At 36.5% G+C, this 20,503-nt stretch overlaps 3 protein-coding genes across 4 annotated transcripts; 1 reads left to right on the top strand and 2 right to left on the bottom strand.

Annotated features, from left to right (window-relative positions):
* Positions 1-4,359: 4,359 nt before the first annotated feature.
* On the top strand, positions 4,360-6,600 carry LOC121255591 (probable cinnamyl alcohol dehydrogenase 1). The gene is made up of 5 exons (XM_041155974.1): positions 4,360-4,603; positions 4,717-4,830; positions 4,980-5,207; positions 5,549-5,988; positions 6,242-6,600. Exons 1-5 carry the CDS (start codon positions 4,515-4,517, stop codon positions 6,442-6,444), a joined length of 1,074 nt encoding a protein of 357 aa, XP_041011908.1. The 5' UTR covers positions 4,360-4,514; the 3' UTR covers positions 6,445-6,600.
* A 1,407-nt stretch (positions 6,601-8,007) lies between these two features.
* LOC121256214 (protein unc-50 homolog) lies at positions 8,008-14,631 on the bottom strand. 2 transcript variants are annotated; one of them, XM_041156900.1, is made up of 10 exons: positions 14,397-14,631; positions 13,502-13,569; positions 13,157-13,182; positions 12,081-12,171; positions 11,380-11,475; positions 9,878-9,949; positions 9,513-9,571; positions 9,299-9,421; positions 8,514-8,585; positions 8,008-8,432 (listed from the first exon to the last, which is right to left on the bottom strand). In XM_041156900.1, the coding sequence occupies exons 1-10, from the start codon at positions 14,484-14,486 to the stop codon at positions 8,368-8,370; spliced, it is 762 nt and encodes a 253-aa protein (XP_041012834.1). In that variant the 5' UTR covers positions 14,487-14,631; the 3' UTR covers positions 8,008-8,367. The 2 variants fall into 2 exon arrangements, with proteins under 2 accessions (XP_041012834.1, XP_041012835.1); XM_041156901.1 differs by lacking the exons at positions 9,299-9,421; positions 9,513-9,571 and having other exon boundaries at positions 14,397-14,627.
* A 2,712-nt stretch (positions 14,632-17,343) lies between these two features.
* On the bottom strand, positions 17,344-18,766 carry LOC121256549 (transcription factor MYB44-like). Its single transcript, XM_041157389.1, has one exon. It carries the CDS (start codon positions 18,613-18,615, stop codon positions 17,767-17,769), a length of 849 nt encoding a protein of 282 aa, XP_041013323.1. The 5' UTR covers positions 18,616-18,766; the 3' UTR covers positions 17,344-17,766.
* Positions 18,767-20,503: the final 1,737 nt, after the last annotated feature.

Genomic DNA, 20,503 nt, shown 5'->3' with positions numbered 1-20,503 from the left:
ATTGGGGGCAATGTTCTGGTTAAGCTTGACATGTCTAAGGCTTATGATCGTGTGGATTGGAATTTTTTATTACATATTTTGATCAGTTTTGGGTTCTCTCCTAGTGTTTGTGAGCTGATTAACTCTTGTATATCTACGCTGTGGTATTCAATCATGATGAATAGGACCCCCATGGGTTTCTTTAAAGGAGAGCGAGGCCTAAGGCAAGGTGACCCCTTATCGCCTTACCTTTTCATTATAATGCAAGAGGTGTTCTCTCGTCTCCTTAAGCAATCATTTGAGGAAGGTAAAATTGGTCAATTTGCTCAAGCTAGAGGGACCCCGATCATCTCTCATCTTATGTATGCCGATTAGTTATCTTTGCTAATTGTGGAAAAAGAAGTATGAGAGGTTTGATGGAAGTTTTGAACAAATATGAGGAGTGGACTGGTCAAGTGCTCAGTAAAGAGAAGAGTGCCATTTTTTTCTCTAAGAAAATTTCTGTTTCTAGGAAACATTCTCTTCTCTGCTCTACTGGGTTTACCGAGGGTTCGTTTCCTTTTAAGTACCTGGGGGTGCCCATTGTGGATGGTAGGCTGAAGGCTTGCGATTTTGGTGATTTGCTGGGCAAAGTGAATACGAAGATTGCAGGTTGGAAGATGAAGATTCTCTCTGCTGGTGGTAGAACTATTCTTTTGCGTCACGTCTTATCTAGTATGGCCACCCATCTTCTTGCTGTTTTAGATGTCCCCAAAGCAGTGACACGTAGCTTGAATAAGCTCCTAAACTCTTTCTTTTGGGGCGAATCTAGAGGCAAGAATCGGAGGAAATGGATCTCTTGGAAGCATATATGTACGCCCATGGATGAAGGTGGTTTGGGTATTAGGGACTTTGGGGAAGTTCAGAGAGCTTTACACATGAAACTTGCCTGGAATCTTATTAAGGGCAACTCTCTTTAGGCAGATTTTTTCAGAGGTAAATATGTTAAAGGAAATCATTTATCCCTCCTGGAGCCTACAAAAGGGACCCGCTTTTGGCTATCTATTGCCCGTAGTATCCCGGAGGTGATAAATAGTTCTAAATGGACTGTGAAAGAAGGCGATATCTCCTTTTGGTATGACAATTGGGACGAGGAAGGTTCGCTCTATGGTCAATTTCCTGTGTCTGAGCACCCCTTGCTTAAGATAAAGGAGTGTCACATTGAGAATGGGTGGGATATTTCTCTTCTGAACAGATTAGTGGGCCATCAGAAAGCCAATGCTCTGTATGATTTTTTGGCTAGACGGAAGGAGGGTCAAGATGCGCTTGTTTGGCTGAAGGATAAGGAGGGCAAGTTTACTACTAAGAGCGCCTGGGATTGTATAGGGGTTCGGGCGCCTCCTTTACCCTGGGATCGGTGGATATGGCATACCAATCTCCCCAAGAAGATTTCCATCATGATGTGGAAGGCTACTAATAATTGCCTCAGTGTTGATGAGAATATTAGAATGGTGGGTGTCTCAATGGCCTCTAAATGTAATTGTTTTCAAAAGGGCCATATTGAGGACTTGAACCATGTGCCCTGCACGGGAGATTTTGCTATACACATTTGGCGGCTAGCGGCCACTCATCTAGGGATTCATATGTCCACTTTCTATACTTGGAAGGATCAAATTAATTTTTGGTTTCGTCGCGCGAGTAAGTCTTCACAGGTTAGAATCATCTTTGGCTTTCTGCCCTCTATTATTACCTAGATACTTTGGGAGAGGCGTTGTAAAGCCCGCTATGAAGATAAGGCTCATTCAAAAGAGTCGGTATGGCACGCTATTAAACTTTGGCTTTGGCGCATCATGGATCAGATCATGAAAGTGCTTTCTCTTTCCACCCAGGACATGGATATTTTGAAAGACTGGATATCCCAGTCTTGTTCCCTAAGCCCAAGAGGGTCTGGGTGGTAAAATGGCACCGGCCTCTTCAGGGCTGGTTAAACTCAATACCGATGGTAGTAGTTTCAGGAACCCTAGCGCTTCTGGCCCTGGGGTGTTATTCGGGATGAGAATGGTAGATTACTTCTGGCTTACTCTGTTCCCTTGGGTCTGGATACCAATAATTTTACCGAAATCAGCAGCTTATTGGAAGGCGTTCGTAGATGTCACGCGCTTGGGTTTTATCGTGTTCAAATAGAGACTGACTCTCAACTGGTGGTTAATTGGATTGTTAAGAATAAGTGCCCCATTTGGTATTTAGAAGACTTCTGGGATGATTTACAAGAACATCTTAATAGCCTGGAATATACAGTGAATCACATTTTTCGTGAAGGTAATGCTGTGGCTGACTTTCTAGCTAAGTGTGGGGTTGAGGGTTTGAACTCGGATTGGTCTGATATTCACATGCTGCCTAGCCTGTTGAGGGGTCTTCTCCGCATGGACAAATTGGGTATGCCCTACCTGAGGATCTCATAAGCTTCGTGCCTGGTAAGTTTTACGTTATTTGCTTGCCTTTCATTGCTTTTGCTTTATTTGCGTGTCCCTTTTTCTTGTGTGCTTGGCTTTTTGCAGGTTCCTCTCTTTGGCTTGTTCGGATGTAGGTTATGTATCTTTCTTAAGGCCGTGTACTCTATATGGTTATAATGGTTTTGATGCCTGGGTTTTCTTTTTCTAGTTTTAGCTTATATGTACCTCCCAGGTGCCGTATTTGTAACCATGATTTTCTTCCGCCACAAGTGAGGGCAATCAATAAAATTGGGGTTCCGTCATCTTCTTAAAAAAAAAAAAAGTTTCGAATGAAACTACGCGAGGTCCAGTAAGGTCTAGAAACGTTAACTTCAAGATACTTTTAGCACCCATCAAAAAAATATGATTCAAGAATAATACATACAAACACATACTTGTTACAATTTTCTTTTTTTCTTCTTTTTATTTAAACTCAGGAATTTGACTCATTAATTTTCTCAAGGACCAAGCAGAGGGAAACACGTAAAACATTTACAGAGAAAATGGACTAATCTAAGCAAAACGAAATAAACTAAATAAAGTGGCCATCCGTAGCTAATTGAATGAAATCAAATTTCTAAATATCAGAATAAGAGCAGAACAAGAAAACACAAAGATCCCAAAGTTTTCTCAAGCCCCAAAATGTTTCTTGGTTTGTGAGCGGGAAAGCTGTGAAAAAGAGAGTTCGAAGTGCAACATTTTTGGTTCTTGGTCGTCGGAACAAGTTGCCGTTGCTCAGAACTTGGTCGTCGGAACAAGCTGGTTCTTGGTTGGTGAGAGGGAAAATAAAAATGGCTCAGAACTACAAGTCCGTCCAAACTTCTTCCCCCCAAGTTTAATTCAACTTGTTTTACTTTTTTTGAGTTTTACAAAAATACCCTGCCATATCAGCAGGGGGTGCATGGGGTGTACGCTAACTTGACTACCCGTAGTAGAATTGAACACGTTATCATCCGACTGCACACCAACTGTTGTTGGCGACTGTACGTAGCGGGATTATTAAAAAAGAGATATAGTAACATTTTTTAACTATTTGGGCCCAAATAGAAAAGAAAAACATCAGCATGACATTTGCATGACGGCATCAGTGAGATATGGATTAGTAGTGCTTCAGAACGCTAATTTCAATCAAATTCGGTTCAGAATGATTATAAATTAAATAACGATAGACTATCCTACAACTAATTATTTACTATTTTTTTTATTTAATTTTTTTTTACTTAATGATTAAAGAAATATATATTAGTAAAATTATATATTTTTTAAATTTTTTCTTAGTAAATAAGAATGTTAAAAAAAAATTTAAAAAAATGATAAAAAAAAAACTTTTAAAATACACTTAGACAGTAAATAGATAGTGATAGGATTGCAGTACCCTTATATATTTATCATCCTTCCACACATTTTACAGAGGAGCATTTGGGTTATAATGTTAACATAACTTTTTTTTTATTAAAAAAAAATAAAAGAAAAAAATTTTAAGAGAAGAAAAATAAGTTTGTCGTGCCAAGTCGCGTTGAAATGTTGACCTTTTTTATTGAAAAGAAAATTAAAAGAAAAAAATTTTGAGAGAAAAAAGGTTCATTATCTTATAAAAATTATTTATATCTTCAATTCACATTATTTTATTAAATAAATATTTTATATATCCACATCGTGCGTTTAATACGCGAACTCGCTTGTAAAAGATTTTTTCCTGAAACAGGTTCAACATGCATAAAAGTCAGTTTTGTTTTAGGATGTGATTGGTGGGGAGGCAATTAATGGGACCCATTTATTTGTGTGGATGGAGATCTTGGAGTAATGGTGTGGTTCAGGAAGCAATGGATCCCCCCTCCCATACAGCGATACTTCACCTACCGCATTCTTAAGTTCATTTATTGGGAGATAACCCCACCACTGCTGAGTCGTCCCGCTGTCTCGTCTTTTGCTTTCATTTTGTCCGATCTCACTTGAGCATATAAACGCACATATTGCCGCTCTGGTTTCCCCACACTTTTTCCCACTGATTCTCACTCTCCCACCCCGGTGAGTATTCTCTCTCATTTGTGTTCTGAAAGGAAAATGGGTAGCCTTGAAGCAGAAAGAACGACAACAGGATGGGCAGCCAGAGACCCTTCTGGGATTCTCTCACCTTATACCTACACTCTCAGGTTACCATTTCAATGACTCAATTCCATCTTTGATTTTCTTTTCTATAACTTTTGGGACTCATTCCATGTATTACTCTGATTTGGGTTTCTTTCAAAAACAAAAACTCTTTCAGAAACACAGGCCCGGAAGATGTTTACATCAAAGTCCTCTGCTGTGGAGTTTGCCACACTGATGTTCATCAGATCAAGAATGATCTTGGCATGTCCAACTATCCCATGGTTCCTGGGTACACTCACTACATACACCCTAACTTCTTTTTTGCCTTCCCGGCCATTATATCTATCTTTAGTGTTAGTACACAATTATCTCTCACCCTCTCTCTCTCTCTCTCTCTCTCTCTCTCTCTCTCTGATTGTAACCATTACTCTGAAACAGCCACGAAGTGGTGGGTGAAGTGTTGGAGGTGGGATCGGCTGTGACCAACTTCAAAGTTGGAGACACCGTGGGAGTTGGAGCCATCGTTGGATGCTGCAGAAACTGCCGCCCATGCAAAGCGGATGTCGAGCAATACTGCAACAAAAAAATCTGGTCCTACAACGACGTTTACACCGACGGAAAACCCACCCAAGGCGGCTTTGCCGGCGCCATGGTGGTTGAACAAAAGTAACAACAAAATCCAAACTTTTAATCATATTTATCTTATACCCTAACAATATAAAATCAAATCCTTCAAAATGCATACTCTTAAACACCATCGTGTTAAAGAGCGTTCGGCGCCTAGTCGGTCTTTTTTTTCACAACGAGAGAGAATTCCTCAATATGAATTATATTTGTTGCCATGAGCAACAAACAATCTACATCCATTCCTGGGCTTCAAAATGAGCAACTTTATAGTTAAATGAGTTCAAAACCGGTTTTTTTCTCGCAATGCAAGAACAGTAGTAAATATATGATCTTTTGCGTATTTGGAAGAATTTTAACTCGCTTTCGTTTCGTTTGTATAGATTTGTGGTGAAGATACCAGATGGATTGGAACCAGAACAGGCGGCGCCTCTGTTGTGTGCGGGGGTGACAGTTTACAGTCCACTGAATCATTTTGGGTTGAAGCAGAGTGGGTTGAGAGGAGGGATTTTGGGACTTGGAGGAGTGGGGCACATGGGGGTGAAGATAGCCAAGGCCATGGAGCACCATGTGACTGTGATAAGCTCTTCGGACAAGAAGAGAGAGGAAGCTTTGGAGCATCTTGGGGCTGACGTGTACCTGGTCAGCTCCGACTCAACTCGGATGCAGGAAGCGGCTGACTCGCTGGATTATATTATTGATACTGTGCCTGTATTTCACCCTCTTGAGCCTTACCTTTCTTTGTTGAAGCTTGATGGCAAGCTAATCTTGATGGGTGTTATTAACACTCCTCTGCAGTTTCTCTCCCCCGTCGTTATGCTTGGTGAGCCTCTCTCTCTCTCTCTCAACTGAAGTATGTGGGTTTGGATTGTCAGTAGTATGTTATTGGTCTATAATTGGAGATTTTAAGCGAAGATTGAAAATTTTTGCGGGTAATGTTTATGGTAAATGCTATGTTTGGTTGGTAAAATAATGTTGGAACGTTTAAATTTTCTGCTGTTTAAATCGTAGAAAGAGACCGAAACTCTCACTCGTGATTTCTAATTGCGGGTGCCCTGCCTTTTCTTCTTCCACAGGGAGGAAGTCGATCACAGGGAGCTTTGTAGGGAGCATGAAGGAAACAGAGGAGATGCTTGAGTTCTGCAAAGAGAAGGGGCTGAATTCCATGATTGAAGTCGTGAAGATGGATTACGTCAACCAAGCCATTGAAAGGTTGGAGAAGAATGATGTTAGGTACAGATTCGTTGTGGATGTTGCTGGAAGTAACCTTAATCAGTGAAATGTCACAACACCTTTAAGAAAAGCAAAATCCTATACTTTTTAAGATATAGATAAACGTCAATGTTTGCCACCAAACGTTCAATATTTTCCCACTAATAAGAAGCAGAGGTCGTGTTTTATTAAAGAATGAAATTGATTGATGTTTGTGTTTGGACTTCGTGAACTAAGTGCAATATGTGGTGCCGGGTGTATTAATTATTGGTCACGGGTTAAGTAACGACAATGAGAGTTGCAAAACTTGAGAGTAAAAGAAATCTTACTGTTGCTGTCCTTTTCAGTTGAACCTGGGGACTTTCGTGTGATTTATCGACGTCTCTGAGGAGTATTTCTTACGCAGTGTTAAAAGAGCATTACTCCAATAGGTTTGAATATGCCTGCCATGTCACGTGGATACCTATTGTAGTATTATTACGTACACGTAGTGATAAAAGAGCATACTCCAATAAAAATTGCCATGAAAATAGATTGGGTACGTAATTTACTAATTTCTTACACAAATGGCTTCTCTTTAGTATTTAGATATGTCCCATAAAAAATTAAAAATCAGTGACGGTTCTAAGTAAGAGTGGTGCTACACCCACCGATGGTGTAGCTCGAGGATGATTCCTGATAAGGTCATTTGGTCTTTTTTTTTTATTATTTATTTTTTTTATATCCTTACACATTTAAAAAAAAATCATAATATTATTTAAAAATATTTTCTTAATTATTATTATTATATTCCTTCTAAATTAATTAAATTCTTCTTCTTTTCATCATTCTTATATCATATATCTAGCAGGTAAAAAATAAAAATAAAAATAAATATGTAATATAGAGATGTGAATATAATTTTTCTAAAATTTATCCCGACAACCACCTATAATTATTTTTTTCTTATAAAAAAAGGCTGTACATTGAGAAAATCTGTGTACAATCAATAACTTGAAGTGCTTAAAGCGTCGAGCTCAATAAAGGAAAATTGGTATGCATCTTAAGGTTTCGTTTGGATGTTGAGTTGATTTAAGATGAATTAAATTTTTTATGAATAGTAATAAATTTTATAAAGCCCACATAAGTTCAGATGTGTTTGGAATCTTAGATATTAAGATGAGTTTAAATGTATTTATGAAAAATTTAAAAATATTATAAATCCCACGTATAAAGAGATGTTGAGTTAAAAAATATTGTAAGTCTCAAATGTAAAGAAGTTTTGAATTGAGATGAATTTAATAATTTGAGAATTAGATATTTGAATGTTAAACTCAATTTAAAATTAGCCTGAATGGGTTCCAAATTCCAAATCGGCCTTGAGCTATTACAAATTTCGTCACCTCTCCTTTCAAACATTAACTCGAATTCAAGACTCTGGGGAGTTGGGCGATGGAACTGCAAGAAGCATGGAGAAATACAGATTTTCGAGAAGAAATGTATTGTTTGCTAATGCACAAGCTTTTCGGAGCTTGTTTTCAAGCTCGATCAAAAAGTGAAAGTTTACTACCCAGTCACCATGTGTAGTTGCTGGTACTGGCCTAGTAATGCTTACTAAATACTAGGTTGAAGAAGAAGACACTCCTGAAAATATGTCAAAAAGCGAACTTTGAGTTTTGGAAATCTCTGTCGATGGAAAACACATATGTGACAAGAAGGGGGAAAAAAATCAATACATTCAACAGATCCATGACCAATATTCCCAATCACTAGATATACAACCCAGCTTTCCTGTCTTTGCTTGGTTCCAACTTGCTTCATGCCGTGGTAATATGCCCAGAAAGGAAAGCTGCAACAATTGTTGTATGTGGTGGAGCTGTTTTTCCCTTCACGCATCCGTGAAACAATCAAATCATTCATCTAAGCCTTCTTGTTTTGATGCAATCCCTGAACTATAGAAGTCCCCAAAGCAAATTATATCTATTGCTACCTAAGGGTCCGCCTTCATGAATCATAACCGTTGACTGAAGTATAAGTTCATAAAATATCTTGAAGGATTGAAGCCACTCAAAATCACTGCAATTTTAAAACAACTTGAATTAGCACTGAAACAGAATCGATGGGAAACACAATCAAGGGTCACATTCCAACACTTACAAATAGGGGAAAGGACGATAACAGCACCAATTGGATATAGAAAGAAAGTGGTCCTCTCCAGAAAGGGCAATACTGCAAAATGCCCATCATATGTCAGTTGATGAAGACAATTAAGCAGCCGTGTTTGCAATTGAATGCCATATCCAGGTACAGAATTTAATGACACAAATTTCAGCCACAGAAAAGGTTCAAATAAATTGGTTTTGTTTCCAGAATGAAATAAACAGCCCACAAAAACTTGGCAGCACCCTCTTTTGGCAACGGGTACATTTAACTTTTACAGTTGTTTAAATTTAGTTATGCCATGAAGCCAAATTTGGTTTAGTAAGTCATCCCAAATGAATGAACTCAACATATGCATCAAAATGTATGCTGTCATCCAGAACTATATACACAGAATAATACAACAATTGCCATCTATACCACATAAATATATGTGTGCACGTGTGTTCAGCCAACCAGTGCTTTACATATTTCAGACAACAAAGTTTTCTGTTCTTTTTTTCTTTTTTTGGATAAGAAAACAAATTTTCTTTTCACTCTACAAGAACTGTACCAATTTGAGGATTGAAACCACAAGGCTTGTTTGTAGCCATGCCCAATAAATTTCATTCCGATCAAATGAGAAAAGAACCAGTGCTGTGACAGTATGTTCATAACAGTGATGATAGTAAGTTATCTAAACCCAGATATTCTGATTTAGTCCCCTGACCCTTCCCTTCTCATAAAAAATAAAACGTAAAGAAGGATTAGAGCAAATGGCAAAGACAAACCATGTAGCTTACCATCATAACCTAGAAAGTTAAGATAATGGTAGTATGAAGCTGCCACCATGAAAAGGAAGTTTGACAGCAATACAGGAATGAAACCATGGGCTACCAAAATCGGTGACAGAAAGTAATGTATGACTGCCATGAATACGATACATTAGTAAGGGCCATTAATTGATGTTGAATCTAAAACTGTGGATACACCCATACATAGTAAAAGAGCTGTTACCATAAAGCAGAACAAACATTGGGAAGAAAGAGTTGCAATGAACATCAAAAGCGTACAGCCTTCAAGGAAAAATTCAGCACCATTCAACTGATTAGATTGTAAATAGACAATAAAACAAAAAAGAATTTGCGAAAATGAGAGAATACAATGGAAAAGCACTTAATACAACACTATGTTTTTTTTATATATAAGTAAAGAGAGAAACTTAATACAACATTATGTTGCAAGAAAATAATAATGAACGTTATCAAAACACAAACGATGAACATGCGAAGATATAAATTTGATGATTTATGTTCCCAATAAAACTTGGTTGAATTGAATTCAATAATAATGAAGTAGGAAGCAAGATTTTCCAGACTTGCCATTCAACTCGTTGCTCAACAACATGACTGTTGGAGGGAGCCTCTTCCCGAAGGTAAGAATTGGTCAGGAACCTGCATGGACAATGAGAAATGCAAACTTCTTATATACTTTTTACTGTACAACATCAGTTCTATCTATAAGGAGCTTATAGGGATTGTTATTCCTAAATAGATTCGTGAATGAGAATACATTTGACCGATCCCAATTAGTAGACAAGGGTTCACAGATCTGACCTAATTTAAGTGGCATTAAGACAGAATTCAGTTGAAGATATCCAGGTTAAAATCAAACACTAGAAGAAACTCATTATTCTTTGATTTCAAGTTGAGTTCAAGTAATTACATCATGGGTGGCATTAGACCTTTTCGTGCCAACAGTTTTCATTTAATCAACATAGATTGCAAAACATATTAGGAGTCCCCCACATTATTGCTTAGCATGCAAACAGCATTTCATTTTATTGTTTTCTTACTCTAATGAACAATTTCACAATGGGAGTTTCATAAAAGAGAAGCTGTCAAGACTCCGGGCTACATCAATGGCCAGGGACCATAGCCTCTGCAATTAAAGCAGCGAACTGGACCGTAAGTGCTGTGGGTCCCATTGAGGGATCTGTGTGAACACAACAGCAGCAAGTCAAGGTCCCTTTTTTTATAAGTAATAACTCATCCTTTATTAATAAGTGAAAAAGGTACAACTCAAGTATACATGAAGTATACAAAAGAAAAAAAAAAAAAAAAAAAATTGACTGGTATTCTTCCTCCACAAGTGAGGGTGTTTTTAATAAAATTGGAGTACCGTCCTCTTCTTAAAAGAAAAACAAAGTATACAAAAGAAATGCCTAGCAAGATGAAGACAACGATAAAAGAAAATCAAGCAAATTAAGCCCACTAAAGTCTATGGAGGCAATCAAAGATAAAAGAGTATTGATAAAATAAAATAAAATAAAATTTTGAGCTCCTCCAATGTACTTTCACAATCCTCAAAGATTCTTTCTTTCTTTTTTTTTTTCTTTTTTTCTTTTTTTTCTCTCTCTCTCTCTCTTTTTGATAAGTAAAAGTAAGATTCTATGATTATTTTCCTTCCAAATCTACCATATGAGGCAAATAGGAACCATCTTCCACACAAAGAATAGTTAGTCCATCCTTGTAGCAATGTACATTCCAGACACACACCTTCCATGATTTTGAACAATGGTATAAATAGAAAATCAGGTGTTCATGCTATTGGTGCCCAAGCAAGAGACCTCAAATTCCAAACTTAATTTTGAAAATGAAGTCTTTACCACAAATATAATTGTTGTCGAGAAAGAGATGATACAAATCTTAGCAAATTCTGAACCACCAGCCACTACTGTGGTTGTATATCATGCTTCAGAAATTATCAAGCTTAGAAAGGTTGACATGGTAGGCAACTCCACAAATGCTGGCATAAAAAAAAATACCAAATGATAGACAACTAGACAAGCATCATTTAATGGTTAGCATGAAGTTGCACTTACCAATAACATGTAGCCATAACAGCCCCAGTTATTATAAAATGGAAAAGCAACACTGAGATAACTACATAAACAGCATGGGCAGCACTATGGTCATACCTGAAATGAAGATAGGAAGACACAATCAATACAGGGAAAAGAACCGATAATGCACAATTGAACATGCTAAAAGTAACATATAAGTCAAATAAATTAATTAGATTAGAAATCATGTAATGTGAAATTACGCAATGCCATATTGGCTGTTTACAAATTTAACATTTTTTTTTTTAAGTGTGTGATTGTGTTCATTCTAAAGTGCAATTACTTAGGAAACCATAGGTGTGATTGTCTAGGTTTTCATCCACTTCTGTCTGTTCTCCTGGCCGCTCCTCCAAATTATAGAATAGCCATTACCCCACAATCTCCCCAGTTAAAATTAGACAAAATCTTAGGCATCCTCATCAAATAAGAGAAAAATACATATAGCAAGAAAGGCTACCGGTTGCTTTCATCCCAAAATCAGGAAAACAAGAATTGAAATGTGTTTTGCAGCTAAGCAGCATCAGGTCATAATATCAGCATCCAATCTATATTAAAGGATCTCAGTCAGCTGAGCAATAGTAGCTCAAAGTTTTCGAAATTGGTTTTGTAAAATTGTACAACTGTCACTAATTAGCAGCATTAGAGCACTAGCCGTCAAAAGGGGGTATCTAGAAACTTACGCAGCACAATAAGCCAAGGTTGCAACCATCAAAAGAAGACTGCAGATCACAATAAAAGCAGGATCGTCACGTGCCCATTGATTTTTAGTTTCTGAGACAAAAAATAAAATAAACTTTAAATTGCATCTAATATTAGCAGCAAACTAATACTCTCACATGTTCAATAAGTCCAAACTCCATAGGCACGACAATTAAGAAAGTAAGTGTGATACCCCATATGATAAGGATAAGGGTAGGTGGTATATGGGATCCCACATTGTTTGAAAGGGAGAAATTATTCCTCTTTATAATGTTCCAATGGGCTCCAATTGTATAATTGACAAGTCCTTTTAGAGTATAGGTCATGTGGTTTGGACCTTCCATTGGGGCGTTACGGCAAGTAAATGCCAACTAACAAAATTCTTAATGTCTCTTCTTTATAAGCATATGTTTACTTAACATTAGTCCTACCCTACAACACAATGAGTAGACAGGCATTCTAAAAAACCAAATACATATAATACATAATCTAGCCGAAACATAAAAAAATCATACATTATTAAACCTGGCAAGGATAATTTAACTTTTTTTTTTTTTGTTTTCTTTTGTCATTACATCAAAAGTAGTTATTTGATCATTAACTTGAGTCATATGACAGACCATAAGCATTATTTCAGAACTCATACAGGTGATACTTATATTAAAAACCTATAGGCAGCACCATTACAATGAATTACAATTCCTCTTAGTCTTAGCTGATTTTCATTGTCTTCAACTATATGCCAGTTTAATTGTAAACCATTGTTTGTATGACTATGATACTTAGTATGCCGATGGTGACAATCTTCAACAATGATTGCAAACTTTTAGTGCAGTTGAAAGCATTGCTAATCAAAAAACAACAGCCACGTGTCATCATCTCATTGTAACACCAGATAAAAATATACAATGATTGCAAACTGTTAGTGCAGTTGAAAGCATTGCTAATCAAAAAACAACAGCCACGTGTCATCATCTCATTGTAACAACAGATAAAAATTCAACAGCACCAACCAGATGAAAGTAGTAAATGACAATACAATGGAAAGTGGACTTACGCTTGTGATATTTAGTGTGCTGATAGCTAGATCCATTCCAATGTTCCACATGCAAAATATATAATTGCAGTAATTAGAAATATTTGATGTATAAATTCAATGCATCTGGTCCATGGTTAAAAAAAAGTCCCCTCGAATGTAGAGTGGGTAACTACTGTTGGTAGTAAGAATATTAATACTTTTTTTTTATATATAAGTAAGAAATTTTATTGATTGGATGAAACTAGGCAACGCCCATGTACACAGGAAGTATACAAAAGAGAGTAAGAATATTAATACTAGTTGGAAAAAACAATAATATTGGTGATGGTGACCGTGACAAGCCAAAGGCTGGCAGATACTTACACAACTTTTGGCGAAGTGCATAGGTGAAGCATTTGCCAAAAGGTATATTCAACATCCATTTGTTGCCACTGCAAAGAACCAATCATTGGAAAAAGAAATCCATGAAATACACACACACACACACACACACACACGATTAAAATATGAATGATCAAAGGCAAGTTGAGCATGAATTCAATCGGATTGTGAATGCCCTAAAAGTAACTCTTTCATAACCAACAATCCAGAAAAGTTTTCAATGAAACGGGGTTAAAGGGGTACAGGCATAGTAAAGGAACTTGAATAAAAACAATAATAAGTAATTTAATATACCTTAGTGTAACACTGTAATGATCCAAATAAATCACGTTTTATCACAGAGCCAACAAATTATGGTAAGCATCCAGTTAAAAAATAAAATACCATTACTGAGGTAATGTCCAATATTCAATGATATCATAACTTAATTACGAAATGTTATAGTTTAATACCTTTGCACTAGCAGATAGCATTGACAATGAGAACTAAAGATACAAAAATTCACCTAATCAAATTTACTGGCACTTAAATAGCCAACGTCTCTTGTGCTGCTTTAGCAGTGGATGAACTGCTTGCTCAGAATCAGCATCCATCACGGGAATTTACATCAATTAGAGCGAAGAAGCTAATCATTAAAATTCTCAGAAAATTCGAGACTATTGGTCTTGAGGACAAGCCCCAATTCCAGAACAATAAATTACACAGCATTTCAAAAAACAAAATGCTCAAGTAGTATAGGTAAGAGAGGCAGCTTTCCAGAGTATCAGCTATTCCTAGATCGGGTTCGTGAACACGATGAGCATTCATATTATAAGTTATAAATTAGATTGATATGGAAATCAGATCCTTTGCGCGAAAGAAAACTAGAGAGAGAAACCTTGACTATTCGGCGGAGGTACTGAGGGAACATGGGGTTAGCTCGAGATGCAGAAGACGACGAGCGTCCTCTCGAGACCGTGGGCAACATCTCCTTCTTTGTTCTCAACTTCGCAAATTCTTCTTCGATCGAAGATCTCTGATTTTTTCACAGCTCGCTCCCTGTTGCCTTCAGATGGGAATGAAACGTAAAAACGTCGACGACGCCTTACGAGCCAGCTGGGCCAATAGATGGTTCTTTATTGGGCTTTGAGTACGGCCTCAGTTTTAATAAATGAAAATGCTAGTTTGTGCTATCAAAGTCCGCTCAAAGTTACCGCATGTTGTTTTTTTTTTTTTTTTTTTCATTTTTTTATATTTTTTAATGTATTTTAATATTTTAAAAAAAAATTCAATACAATTTAATCATTTTCTTAATTATTAAAAAAAAAAAAATTGCTCAAGCGGTTAACTTGAGCAGTAAATGTAGAGGCAAACTAGTTTTATTCATATTTTTATTCTTTGTAATTTAGTTTTTTTTTTAATAGTTAAAAAAGTGAATAAGTGATTACTAATATATTTATATATATTTAAAAAATATAAATAAAGAAAAAATACAATGCATTAAGAGCACGTCAACAGTACATAGTGGGCTGCCGAGTAACACGATCCTTTAATTAAAGAGTAATGCTACATAAAATTATAAAGTGTGTAAGTATCGTGTAGTTATTTTAAAAAATAATAAAATTTATTATTAAAAATTTAATTTGTTTTCACATGAGTTCAGAATTTATTTATTTTTTTAAAAATAATTATATGGCACTTAAGTATTCATTATCGTAACTATCATTTTTCTTAATTAAAAAGACCATTGCGTTAGTTTGCTACTCGTGCACCGATCGGGCCTGTGTCGACGACGGGCACCGTCAATGTATTTAATCGATCATATAGAAACTGTCGACTGACCGCAACGTCAGCAATCATCCCTGGTTACTGGTTAGAGAGTTCGAATTTTGCGATATGAGACCAACGGCAAGACGAAGCATCTCCTTCTTTCTTATTAAAAATTGTTTTGTGTCGTCGTTTTCATACCAACAATGGACCGATCCAAGTGGGTTGCAGCTTGCTTGCTCCTTTCACATCTCCTGTTATTATGAGTCTACATTTTTAACATTTGCATCAGAACCTTTTATCATTTTGTTAATCAAGCTACCAATTTTAAAAAGTGAATACAACTAACGGCCCACGAGTAAGCATTTATTATACGTACTTTGAATGAAAAAAGTAGCCCCTGCATCGACCGTCTTATCTCCGTGGTGGGATAAGGTCGAATCCCCTTTCCCACGTGCTTCTGTTGATATAGCTCTCTCTAATGATGGCAGAAGAGTATCGAAAGCTACAAGATCTAGAAGGAAAAATGCTGTGCTAAAAATCAACGCGGACGGGGCTTATTTTTAAGGAGTAAAGCTACAGAGGAGCCTACTATAGTATATAAGCCGTAGCATATCTGAATTGGCTTCTTTTTTTTTTTTTCTTTTGTACGTTAGTTTTTGTATTTCTCTACACACCGAGCAACTCACTGTACCACATCACCGAGCAAGTCTACAGCACATCATCCATTCTACACGTAAAGTGTGCTGCGGTTGTAATCAATAATAAAAGATTTATTCTATTTTCAAGTGGTGCGTATAGAAGTTGGTGTTGAAGCCATTTTAGGACACATGATAAACAATATAATTATGGCTATGGAGCAAGGTTGAACACTGGAAGAGATGGAAGACACTGAAGCTATACTTAAGGTCACATACGGGGGCCGGCCATGACCATTATCCTGATTAAGAATAGTCTAAGTTTTTTAAGTTTTGACCCCATACTATACCTTATATAAGCCTTTTCACACCAAAACAACATGCTAAATGAGATTTGATAGAGCACGACTTTAGACGTAAACTCCAGCTTAAACACGTGTCTAACATTTATTTAGTTTCATTTTAATAAAAGATTTGACCCAAGCCAAACTCAAAAAATAAATCATTTAAGTTCTGTTCAATATTGTCATGAAAACCCATCACTTAAGAAAAAGACAAAACAATTTCCAACAACCCGGACCTTATAGCATAAGATTTGCTTCCTAATGTCTATGTACTTCGCAGGGACAAAAAAGTCATTTTGCCAATAAGAGCATTGAAAGTTGAAACAACGTCAATAAAAACATTAGCAATAGTCTAGCTAAAATCAAAGCCAAAATTTACCTAAAACAACTTTGATTTGCCTTTTGCCTTTGTCATTTAAGATATAACTCCACATTAAATTAACCTATTAGTTAAAATAATAATTAAATATTAATTTTTAATAATAACTTTTTTTATAAATTTTTTTTCAAATTTTATAATTATACTAATAATATGTTAATTAATAATTTAATTATTGTCTGACATCTATTTTTTTCTAACTTAATTATCCAACAAATACATTAACATTAATTTAATCAATTTTGTGGTCAAATTAAAAAATATATATGTATTATCAAATAACAAACACAAGAAAACTTAAAATTCGACTCCAAATAATTAGAAAGTAAAAAGTTGCTTACATTAATAAAGGTAAAACAATGGAACTTTGGATTTACACTGAAAATTGAATCATTTTTTTAGATTATTTTTTAATAAAATATATTTTTGGTTGGCCAACAGTGACTTCCCAAATATAACTTTTGCAATAGATTTACTACTATAACTCATAAATTAATTCTATTTGTAGTCTCTAAATAGAGATTGCATGTACAGACATATTACTAAATGAGAGAAAACACAATTTTAGAAAGGATAGTTTTATAATTTTAAAAAATTTTAAAATTAAAATAACCGAGACTTACATTGCAATACCAAATGAGACTGGAACTAGCATTGCCCTAACTCATAAATTCATAATCTTAGTTGAAAGCATTTAACTATTACACAATACAGCTTATTTAATAAAAAAAATTAGCCATATTTTTTGCTCGACATTGGCATGATTTTAGTACAAAACGTACAGCACGGCCACCTCCGAGAAGAATGAAAAACTCAACACTTTAAAGGCTGATTTTGCATAATAAATAATAATAATGCCATCCTCGGCGGCAAAACCAAATACAAAAAAACCTTCCAAGATCTATCTCCATGATCACTTTCTTTCTTTCTTTCATCTAATTTCTGTACAGCAGCCTCAAAAATACCTTTTTCGGATTATGAAAGACAAATTAGGCAAAAATAAACGACAAGAGAAACAAAAGGTCGTTTCTTTCTGTTTAGCCAGTTGCCAACCCATATCCTATAAACTTTAATTCCTATTCTGAATCTCCTTTTTTCTTACCTTTTTCTTTCTCTGCTTTAACGCCTTCAGTACTATGTTCAAAGTTCAAGCCTGGCCATGTAACTCCCCACTTCCTTTCTAATCATATCCTGCATCACAGACAATAAATCTGGCGGAAACGTCTTTGTACTGTATTTATTATCGGGCACTACTGATGGTGAATTACTTTTCCTATATTCTCGGTGAGGCGGCGAGTCACGGACGCTACGAAACTCGTAGGACTCGGTCCCAGGCAGGGACAGACTGAGAAGAGTCGACGGCTCGTTATTGTTGTCCCGGTTGTCTTCCTTGTTTTGGTTATGAATCGGTGGTGACTCGTCCCTGTGGGAAGCAGTGGGAATCGCGCAACTTCTCGCTCCAGGCCGAATAACGTGCGAGGTGGATATTGCAGGGAGACTCGAATCGCTAACGTCGGATCCAGATGGGCTACCTGGACTGTAATGTCGACTAGAAACCGTCACAAGAGGAGGCGGTCCCGCAGATTTCTTGTGCGGTCGTGATAGAGTTTCTTCTGTAGTTGTGGCGGCGGTGCCATCGCTCATCAATGAGTATTTCCTCTTCAGTGTAGAGTTCCAGTGGTTCTTGATCGCGTTGTCCGTACGGCCGTTGAGCAGCCTGGCGATGGTGGCCCACTTGTTGCCGTACTTGGCGTGGGCCTTAACAATGATCTGGTCCTCCTCTAGCGTGAAGGGCCGGTGCTCCACCTCCGGTGAAAGTTGGTTGCACCAACGAAGCCGGCACGACTTGCCTGACCGCCCCGCGATCGCCTTGCTAATCACAGACCAGCTCCGAGCCCCCTGGCTCTGTACTAGCTTCCGCAACATCTCATCCTCCTCGGGGCTCCACGGACCCTTGACCCGATCTATGTCTCTCTGTGACGCCTCCATAGCCGTGAAACCTCGATCTATTTATCAAAAACCCTAGCCATATATATGTATAATCGAAGGGAAAAAAAAAAGTGTGAAATTTTTCACTGGGTAGATGAGGTGAGGAAAGAGAAGTCTGGGACCTCCGTGCAGCGAGGTAGGAAGGGAGTGCGAGAGGTTTATAAAGAGAGGGTTAGGGTAACTGATGCAGCCGTTTAACGGATACGGGTAATAGGCGTTACGCGAACCGGTAGTGCATGGTTACCGGTTGCACTAGTATACAGCTGTATTAACTACCACGCGTCGCCACGTAGGCTCGTGGATTTCTGAGAATCCTCACTAAAATCTCGGCGTTGTATGGAATTTATCGAGGGGGAGCGGCTGTTGGTTGGTTTCCTAATTTGACAACTCCTGTTATGGAAGTTACTTGAAAGTTGAAAGGGGATGGAGTGAAGGAAGTTCTCGTTCTTGAATGGGGAAAATATCACGATAACACGGGGTGAGTTAGGAGAGAATTTGAGAGCCAGAGGATAAGCTTGACTAGGCCAGGCTGGGTGGCATTTACGGAGGGAGAATGTTAGTTTGGTCACTTTGATATTTTGTCTTTTTTGAGGATTTTTTGGGGCGCACGGAAGTGACGACGTGTCTAAAACGACAAGAACGGTCGCGGAATTGGAGAACGGATCATTACTGACAAGCTGTCAGTCCAGGCTGTAATACTGGCCTCACAGAGGACACCCCAACGGGCCTGTCCACCGACACGAGGCGGTCACTCACCTCCTGTTATGAACTCCCAAAACCGACTCCACTTCCCAAATACGTATTCGTTTGCTCTACGTAAGATATTCTATTTCGGAAACAACAACCGAGTGCAAAATAGTCAGGAAGTTGTCTTCCCAAAAAAAAAATTAATAATAATAAATAGTGAGGAGTTTTCTCTAATTGCTGGTATGTTGCAACGGCACTAACAAAATCATTATAATTTATAAAAAAATGAAACGCAGCCAGGGGATAATTTCCTTATCTATGCTTCGGTTCAAATTTTAAATTGAGATTTCTAGGAAAAGGCTAACTAATAATCTTTATCAATAAATAATGATTAGATGATCGCGAGATACAAACATCAGTAATACCTCATTCCAAGTGAATAAATAAATATCTATTAAGTATCAACCATAATGTAAAATAATTAATATACCTCGTTTTTGTTTATCCTAAATGAATAAGTAATATAGAGATAATCATTCTTTAAATACAGATATGTATAACTTCGTACCATATCATTAAAAAGTAACAATTATACTAGTTTATTTGGTACAAAAAACGATTTCTTCTTATTTCATCCCATCATTATAATTTTTTAAATTTTTATATAAAATATAATAAATATTTCAATTTTTTTAAAATTTAAAATAATAGTAATATTAAAAATAATATTTTAATAAGCGTGTAGAAGTGACTAATGTTGATAAGTTGTATAAAAGTTATAGATAAGTTGTTATTTTGTCATTTTCTATTCTTGTTAATTTTTAAACAACCAAACCAAAATCATTGGTTTTTTTTTAATTAACCAAAATCAGTGGTTATTTAGCGCAAATAACATCTACTTATAGGAGTTTGTTGCTTTCGCCTTCTTTAAGATGGAAATTTTGTCAATTTTTGATAAATGATGTCCATAACAATAGTAAGGATTGCGGGTTTTTAACCAAACGAAAATCCAACAATTATACTTTTAAATCGATTATTTTATTGATGTTTCCAATTAATGCATTCAAACTCCAAAGTTTAATCCATAAAAAAAAAACAAAAAACTCCAAAGTTTAATGATAATCATAGATTTCATTCATATATTTTATCCATAAAAAAAATATTACGTTATTTTGGTAAAAAAAACAGAAACAATTTCATT

Source organism: Juglans microcarpa x Juglans regia, chromosome 3D, assembly GCF_004785595.1.
Source record: "Juglans microcarpa x Juglans regia isolate MS1-56 chromosome 3D, Jm3101_v1.0, whole genome shotgun sequence".
Taxonomy (NCBI): Eukaryota; Viridiplantae; Streptophyta; class Magnoliopsida; order Fagales; family Juglandaceae; genus Juglans; species Juglans microcarpa x Juglans regia.
The sequence above is the reverse complement of the archived record's forward strand: the minus strand, read 5'-3'. Positions and strand labels throughout refer to the sequence as shown.

What these genes read in the sequence shown, in the direction of transcription:
- LOC121255591 (XM_041155974.1), top strand. Translation starts at nt 4,515, where the DNA reads ATGGGTAGCCTTGAAGCAGAAAGAACGACAACAGGATGGGCAGCCAGA. An exon ending in AACTATCCCATGGTTCCTGG is followed by an intron (nt 4,831 to 4,979) that starts GTACACTCACTA and finishes ACTCTGAAACAG; the next exon opens with CCACGAAGTGGTGGGTGAAG. An exon ending in CTCCCCCGTCGTTATGCTTG is followed by an intron (nt 5,989 to 6,241) that starts GTGAGCCTCTCT and finishes CTTCTTCCACAG; the next exon opens with GGAGGAAGTCGATCACAGGG.
- LOC121256214 (XM_041156900.1), bottom strand. Translation starts at nt 14,486, where the DNA reads ATGTTGCCCACGGTCTCGAGAGGACGCTCGTCGTCTTCTGCATCTCGA. An exon ending in TGCACTTCGCCAAAAGTTGT is followed by an intron (nt 13,183 to 13,501) that starts GTAAGTATCTGC and finishes GAATGGATCTAG; the next exon opens with CTATCAGCACACTAAATATC. An exon ending in GCACACTAAATATCACAAGC is followed by an intron (nt 12,172 to 13,156) that starts GTAAGTCCACTT and finishes TTTTTGTCTCAG; the next exon opens with AAACTAAAAATCAATGGGCA.
- LOC121256549 (XM_041157389.1), bottom strand. Translation starts at nt 18,615, where the DNA reads ATGGAGGCGTCACAGAGAGACATAGATCGGGTCAAGGGTCCGTGGAGC.